The sequence below is a fragment of the Nycticebus coucang genome, chromosome 7 (assembly GCF_027406575.1).
Source record: "Nycticebus coucang isolate mNycCou1 chromosome 7, mNycCou1.pri, whole genome shotgun sequence".
NCBI classification, from domain to species: Eukaryota; Metazoa; Chordata; class Mammalia; order Primates; family Lorisidae; genus Nycticebus; species Nycticebus coucang.
Window position 1 is genome coordinate 100,725,193 of NC_069786.1, and position 8,475 is coordinate 100,733,667.

General features: G+C 40.5%; 1 protein-coding gene across 1 annotated transcript in view; it reads left to right on the plus strand.

The window, feature by feature from the left end:
• The window catches only part of LOC128590308 (cytochrome P450 20A1), a 60,142-nt gene extending 53,719 nt beyond the window's left edge, over positions 1-6,423 (plus strand). Inside the window, exons 11-13 of the mRNA XM_053597622.1 lie at positions 555-619; positions 5,466-5,555; positions 6,260-6,423. Coding sequence (XP_053453597.1) covers positions 555-619; positions 5,466-5,555; positions 6,260-6,410 — 306 coding nt within the window. The 3' untranslated portion in view covers positions 6,411-6,423. The remainder of the gene's footprint in view (positions 1-554; positions 620-5,465; positions 5,556-6,259) is intronic.
• The last annotated feature ends 2,052 nt before the right edge of the window (positions 6,424-8,475 follow it).

Sequence of the window (8,475 nt, forward strand, 5' to 3'; positions counted from 1 at the left end):
GGGGTTTTTGTCTGATTGTTTTAAATTTTCATAAACTTAAGTCTAGGGCCAGTGCCTGTGGCTCAGTGAGTAGGGCGCCAGCCCCGTATACTGAGGATGGTGAGTTCAAACCCAGGCCTGGCCAAACTGCAACAACAACAACAACAACAACAAAAAATAGCTGGGCATTGTGGCGGACGCCTGTAGTCCCAGCTACTCGGGAGGCTGAGGCAAGAAAATCGCCTAAGCGCAAGAGCTAGAGGTTGCTGTGAGCTGTGATTCCATGGTACTCTACTGAGGGTGATAAAATGAGACTCTGTCTCTAAAAATAAATAAATAAATAAATAAATAAATAAAGTTAAGTCTGTTTCTCCCTTATGGCTTCTAGATTTTGTGACATGCTTGGGGATGGCTTCCCCATTGTAAGATCAACAAAATGATGGTCTGTGTTTTCTTCTAGTATTTTAAATTTTTTTTATTTTATTTATACAAAAAGCGCTTTAGGATGAGTTGACTTTCTAGAAGTATTTTGTCTCTCTTAGGCCTTGTCTAATTTGACTGATTTTTTTTCACAGACCCTCGTCCTTTATGCCCTTGGTGTGGTACTTCAGGATCCCAATACTTGGCCATCACCACACAAGTATGAATTATCTGTCATTGTTTTTGTGATTGTCGATTTTTATGTATTTGTTTGTTTTGCTTTCCTTTTCTAAGGTTTGAGGAGAAGATTCAATTTGTGGCAATGATATAAGAAAAGGAAGCCACTGCCTCCCCTTATATCTTCATTTCACTGCTTTTTCTCTCTCTCTATTTTTTTTTTTCTTTTGGAGACAGAGCCTTAAGCTGTTGCCCTGGGTAGAATGCTGTGGCATCACAACTCACAGCAACCTCCAACTTCTGGGCTTAAGCAATTCTCTTGCCTCAGCCTCCTAAGTAGCTGGAACTACAGTTGCCCGCCACAATGCCCAGCTGTTGTTTGGTTATAGTTGTCATTGCTGTTTGGCAGGCCCGGGCTGGATTCAACCCCACCAGCTCTGGGGTATGTGGCTGGCGCCCTAGCCGTTGAGCTACAGTCGCCGAACCTCACTGCTAATTTTCTCTTTCATGAATCTGCTATCTGCTTCCCTTTGTCTCTTTTATTACCATTTCTATCGTGAGATTTAATTAACTGATCTCTAAAACTATCCTTTAATTTTAGTAGAATTTTGGAATTCTATTGTTGGTAAGGGGGTACTGCTTATATACTTTGTTTCCTTCTGTCATTCTCTCCTAACCATTCAGCTCAAGTCAGAAAAAGATGCTGTGTATAGGTATGTTATATAGGTGAATGGCAAGGGAGGGAAAAGGTAAGAACAAAGCGACTGCTATTTGCTCCCTAGATGAGCATCCAGTAAAATTGGCTTTAAGGTAATAGGTATCTGGGCATTATTGCTTACACCTGTAATCCTCCCCGATTGGGAAGCTGAGGCCAGGAGTTTAAAACCAGACTGGGCAAAATAGTGAGATCCCATTTCTAAAAAAATTTTTAAATTATCTGGATGTGATGGGGTGTGCCTATACTCCCAGCTACTTGGGAGGCTAAGGCAGGAGGATCAGTTGAGCCCAGGACTTTGAAGTTGTAGTTAGCTGGGAAGGTGCCACTATACTCTTGCAAAAGAGTGAGACCCAGTCTCAAAAGAGATAACAGACTAAGATTTACTGCCCTAAAAGAGAGTCATATGCTGAATTAATTAGAAGTAAACGTGCACTGTGAAATGCAAGGGGGCAAGATTGGTGGCACTTCTGGAGTGTAAGGATAGGTATTCTAAGTGTTCCTATCTTTTTTTTTTTTTTTTTTTTGAGACGGAGTGTCAAGCTGCCATCCTGGGTAGAGTGCCATGGTATTATAGCTCATAGCAACTTCAAACTCTTGGGCTTAAGCGATTCTCTTGCCACAGCCTCCCAAGTAGCTGGGACTACAGGCACCTGCCACAACACCCGGCCATTTTTGTTGTTGTTGTTGCAGTTGTCATTGTTTAGCTGGCCTGGGCTGGGTTTGAACTTGCCAGCCTCTGTGCATGTGCCCGGCGCCATAACCACTGTGCTACAGCCTCTGAGCCATACTGGAACTTTTAAAATTATTGCCATCCTCAACACACTCAGAGAATTTAGGTTACAAATGGAAAATATTAAAAAGAATATTTTTATTTTTATTTATTTTTTGAGACAGAGTCTCACTTTGTTGCCCTTAGCAGAGTGCTATGGCATCATAGCTCACAGCAACCTCAAATTCTTGGGCTAAGCACTCCTCTTGCCTCAGCCTCCCAAGTAGCTGATGGGACTACAAGCACTAGTCACAATACGCGGCTATTATTTTTTGGAGATGGGGTCTCACTCTTGGCTCAGGCTAATCTTGAACTCCTGAGCTCAAGCAGTCTGCCTGCCTTGGTCTACCAGAGTTCTGGGATTACAAGGCGTGAGCATATAAAAGGCATATTTTTAAAAGGAAATTATTTTTAGGAATCACCTATAAATAAATTTAGTATTCATGGTTGTGTTATATGCTGAAGAAAAGCTCTCTGAATCTGGGTATCTTTTTACTCATCCTTTGGGAAAGTCCAGAGATTTATTCTTGTCAGGACCTTGAGAGATAACTAACATTAACAGAAGTATACATATAACTAAGATAGACCTCATAGGGATGATAGATTAAGTGTTGTTTGGGTTTTTTTTTCCTTGAGACAGAGCCCCAGGCTAGAGTGCCATGATGTCAGCCTAGCTTACAGCAATGTCAAACTCCTGTATTCAAGTGATCCCCCTCAGCCTCCCACAGGCACCTGCCACAACACCTGGCTGATTTTTCTATTTTTTTATAGAAACTGGGTGTTGCTCTTGCTCAGGCTTGAAACCATAGTTTAAACATAAAACCATCCCTCCTAATCTGTGCATTCTGTATCTGTGGATTCAACCAACCACAGATTGAAAAGGGTGGCACCTGTTTCTCAAAGGAGTAGGGCACTGGCCCCATATACCAGAGGTGGTGGGTTCAAACCCGGCCTCAGCCAAAAACCGCAAAAAAAAAAAAAAGAAAGAAAAAGAAAGTATTCAGAAAATAGCCAGGTGTTGTGGCGGGCACCTGTGGTCCCAGCTACTGGGAGGCTGAGGCAAGAGAATCACTTAAGCCCAAGAGTATGAGGTTGCTGTGAGTTGTGACCCCATGGCCCTCTACCAAGGGCAACATAGTGAGACTCTGCCTCAACAAAAAAAAAAAAGAAAGAAAGAAAGGAAAAGAAACTATTCAGAAAAAATAATTCCATACATTTCCAAAAAGGAAAACTTGATTTGCCATATGCTAAGGACTACATTGAATCCACATTAATGAAATAGTGTGCAAGCATTGTATCAGGTGTTAGAAAAGTATGCATTAATGCTTTTTTTTTTTTTTTTTTTTGCCAATCAACTTTCAGTAGTGTTTATGTATTGAATGTGTGGCCCAAGACAATTCTTACTCTTCCAATGTGCAGCAGAGCAAAAAATGGTTAGACATCCTTGAAAAGTATATGGAAGGATATGTATAGGTTATATGTAAATACTGTACCTTCATATAGAAAGAACTTGAGCATCCACAGATTTTGGTGTCCATGGAGAGAGGTCCTAGAACCAATTGCAGATACTGAGGGACAACTATAATTGTCACATAGCGGAGAATCTTTAGTGAATTTTAGAGATTTTAAAATTTAGAGAATTTTTAGTGAAAAAAACATTGATTTTTTTCACTAAACTTAATGCCCTTGAGGTCCATGTAATTTGTTGGATGTCCTTTTTATGGCTGAATAATATTCCATTGTGTGGATGTGCTAGAATTTCTTTAGCTATTCACCCATGACAATTGGGGTTGTTTCTGATATTTTACTATTATGAATGAAACTAATATAAACATTTTTTTTTTTTATTTTTTGAGATGGAGTCTCATTATATCACCCTCAGTAGAACGCTATGGCATCACAGCTCACAGCAACCTGAAACTCTTGGGCTTAAGCGATTCTCTTGCCTCAGTCTCTCATGTTGCTGGGACTACACGTGCCTTCCACAATGCCTGGCTATTTTTGGGGGTGAGGGGGTTGTAGTTTTCACTGTTGTTTGGCAGGCCCCGGCTGGATTTGAACCCTCCAGCTCCAGTGTATGTGGCTGGTGCCCTAGCTGCTTAGCTACAGCGTTAAGCCGTTTATTTATTTATTTTTTTGAGACAAAGTCTCACCCTGTCACCCTCAGTAGAGTGTTGTAGCATCACAGCTCACAGCAACCTTAAACTCTTGGGCCTAAGTGATTTTCTTGCTTCAGCCTCCCAAGTAGCCGGGACTACAGGCGCCAGCCACAATGCCCGGCTATGTTTTTTTATTGTTGCAGTTGTCATTGTTGTTTAGCAGGCCTGGGCTGGGTTCAAATGTACCATTCTCAGTGCATGTGGTTGACGCCATAACCACTGTACTACAGGTGCTGAGCCTGCTGAAAACGTGTGTACAGGTTTTAGAGTGAACATACAATTTAATCTCTTTGGGATAAATGTCCAAGAGTGTGATTGCTGGATCATGTGTCATATTTAATTTTTACTAATATTTTAATTGAAGAGGTCATATAACATGCTTCTCATTTAACAGGTCCTATACTTATTCATTAAATGATTTTGTATGATTTATCATTATATTTTATAAAGTGATAAAATACATAATCCCATTTCTTGCTAGTTCTGAGAAATGTATTTTGCATCTATGGTTTAGAAATAATAAAGTAATGGGTCGGCATTTGTAGCTCAAGCCGCTAGGGCACCAGGCACATACACCGGAGCTGGCAGGTTCGAATCCAGCCTGGGCCCCCCAAACAACAATGATGACAACTACAATAAAAAAAAAAAAATAGCTGGGCATTGTGGCAGGCGCCTGTACCCAGCTACTTGGGAGGCTGAGGTAAGAGAATCTCTCTTTTTTTTTTGTTTTGTAGAGACAGAGTTTCACTTTATTGCCCTCCGGTAGAGTGCTGTGGTGTCACACGGCTCACAGCAACCTCCAACTTCTGGGCTTAGGCGATTCTCCTGCCTCAGCCTCCCGAGTAGCTGGGACTACAGGCACCCGCCACAACGCCCGGCTATTTTTTTGTTGCAGTTTGGCCGGGGCTGGGTTTGAACCCACCACCCTCGGCATATGGGGCCGGCGCCCTACTCACTGAGCCACAGGCACCGCCCCAAGAGAATCTCTCTTAAGCCCAAGAGTTAGAGGTTGCTGTCGCCACGGGACTCTACCCAGGGCGACAGCTTGAGACTCTGTCTCAAAAAAAAAAAATAATAATAAAGCAAGAAATTAGAAGAGAATATGTGATATCGAAATATAATGTGACAGCACTTTCTATTTTCAGTAGATTTTTAACTTTATTATATATCTGTGTTCTTTTAGTGTCAATATGTAAAATGCCATTGGAGCTACATTGTGATTAACCTCAAAGTTTCTTTTTAGGTTTGATCCAGATCGATTTGATGATGAATTAGCAAGGAAAACTTTTTCCTCACTTGGATTCTCAGGCACACAGGAATGCCCAGAGTTGAGGTAAAGTGAAAGAAAAAGATGCCAGACGCTATACTGAAAAATCATGATGCGCTGTGCCTGTAGCTCAGCAGCTAGGGTGACGGCCACATACACCAGGGCTGGCGGGTTCGAACTTAGCTCGGGCCTCCCGAACAATGACAACTACAACAACCAAAAAAAAAAATAGCCAGGCATTGTGGTGGGTGCCTCCCAGTTACTTGGGAGACTGAGGCAAGAGAATTCCTTAAGTCCAAGAGTTGCTGTGAAGTGTGATATGTACTGAGGTCGACATAGTAAGACTCTGTCTCAAAAAAAAAAAAAGAAAAGAAAAATTATGATGATCAGCATTGATGAGAATGAGCAATCTATAAAATTAAAATACAATTTTTAGGCAGCATCCATAGCTCAGTGGATAGGGCGCTGGCCACATACATCCAGACTGGTGGGTTTGAACCCAACCCAGGCCAGCTGAACTACCACAATTGTAACAAAGAAAAATAACTGGGCGTTGTGGTGGGCGCTTGTAGTCCCAGCTACTTGGGAGGCTGGGGCAAGAGAATCGCTTACACCCCAAGAGTTTGAGGTTGCTGTGAGCTGTGACGCCACAGCACTCTACCCAGGGCGAAAGCCTGAGACTTTGTCTCAAAAAAATATATATATATGTATAGATATATAGATATAAAATTTTTAATCTTTAGTAGCTAATAGACTTTCTTCCTATCTAGGTTTGCATATATGGTGACCACAGTACTCCTGAGTGTATTGGTGAAGAGACTGCACCTACTTTCTGTGAAGGGACAAGTTATTGAAACAAAGTATGAACTGGTAACATCATCAAGGGAAGAAGCTTGGATCACTGTCTCAAAGAGAGATTAAAATTTATGCATTTTAATTCTCTGTAAAATAGACTCAGGAAAATAACCATTTAGAAAATCAGTGTTTGGCCTGGCACAGTGGCTCATGCCTATAATCCCAGCACTCTGAGTCCGAGGAGGGTGGATTGCCTGAGCTCACAAATTTGAGACAAGCCTGAACTAGACTGAGACCCCACCTGTACAAATAGCTGGGCATTGTGGTGGGTGCCTATAGTCTCAGCTAGTGGGGAGGCTTGAGGTAAGAGAATCTACTTGAGCCCTGGAGTCTGAGGTTGCTGTGAGCTGTGACGCTACGGCCCTATACCGGGAGCAGCAAAGTGAGAATCTATCTCAAAAAAAAAAAAAAAAAAAATCGGTGTCAAATCCTTTTATAAACCAAGTATTGTTTTGTAATATAAAAAATTATTGGTACTTCATTATACAAATTTGAGTTTTTATATATCATGTTTTCTTAATTTTTTTTTTTACATATTTTAACCGTTATTGAAATATCTGGAAAAAAATTATTTTAAAGCATATTGGAAGTACACATTTGGATTTTTTTATATCATGCTTTCTTAATTCATGATTTAAATTTATACTCACTGTAGTATTACAGTGCTGGTATGCTGCACAAATATACTAATAATTTTAATGAGAAACTTTAGCTTTTGAGACAGTCTGTAGTGTGCTGTGCCGTCATAACTCACAGCACTTCCAACTCTTGGCTTAAGCAATTCTCTTGCATCAGCCTCCCAAGTAGCTGGGACTACAAGCGCCAGTCACAACACCCGGCTGTTTTTGTTATTGTTGTTGTTGTAGTTGTCATCGTTGTTTTAGCTGGTCGGGGCTGGGTTCGATCCTGCCAGCCTCAGTGTATGTGCCAGCACCCTATGTACTGAGCTATGGGCATCCTATGCCATTATTTTCTTATTCTTTTTCTTAGTTTTGATCTCTCAACTGAATATTCTTGAAGAAAGAAATTTTTCTGCACATGTTAGAAATCATGTTTTCTGAATTTTCTTAAAACAGAAACAGAATCCTAACTCCTTTTTATACTTGCAGTAAATCACCTTGAAAGGAAATGAAAAGGACTTCCCATAATTTTATTTTCTTAGATTAATTTTTTTTATATGCTGACCATAAATTAGTCTGGGTTTTAATCATTCTTATTACATTTGAGTAAGACATTGGGTAATCTACCTTGCATTTGCTGTTTTTTTGGCCTCATGGCTAACATACGTTTTGAATTATTCTGAAGCATTTGGAAAATAATTGTTGGTTCTGAATATGTTTTGAAGTATCCCTCTTATGTGAAAAACCTAAGATTGAGGCTTGTCCTTCCATTTTGCTGAAAACCTTAGCAGTACTGTAGTACTCCACTAATTCTTATTTGTGGAAATAACAGAATTTCTGATTTTAGTATTTATTATTATGTCATATCCTAAACATAATGAATCTGTCATTAAGAAAGATGAGAGGCTGGGTGCAGTGGCTGACGTCTATAAACCTAGTACTGGGGGGCGGGGGCTGGTCCAAGGTGGGGGGATAATTTGAGAGCAGGAGTCTGAGACCAGCCTGAGTAACAGCAAGATCCTTTCTCTAGAAAAAATGTTTAGAAAATAAAATTTTAAAAAAGGAAAGAGCATGAACTAAAAATCAGAACTACAACCAAAGAGGGTAAAAAAATAAAATAAAGATGGAGGGAAATATTTGCAAAACATATGATAGAGAGGGATGATAGCCATATTAAAAATATAAAGAGTTCATACAAATTAGTTTTAAAAACCCAGAAACTGGCCAGGCACAGTGGCTGACACCTGTAATCCTAGCACTGAGTTCATGCCTAAATTCATGAATTTGAGACCAGCCTGAGCCAGAGCTAGACCTTGTCTCGAAAAAAATAGCCAGGTGTTGTGGCAGGCACCTGTAGTCCCAGCTACTTGGGAGGCTGAGGCAAGAGAATTGCTTAAGCCCAAGAGTTTGAAGTTGCTGTGAGCTGTGATGCCACGGCATTCTACCGAGGGCTGCAAAGTGAGACTCTGTCTCAAAAATAAATAAGTAAATAAATAAATGAAATAACCTCA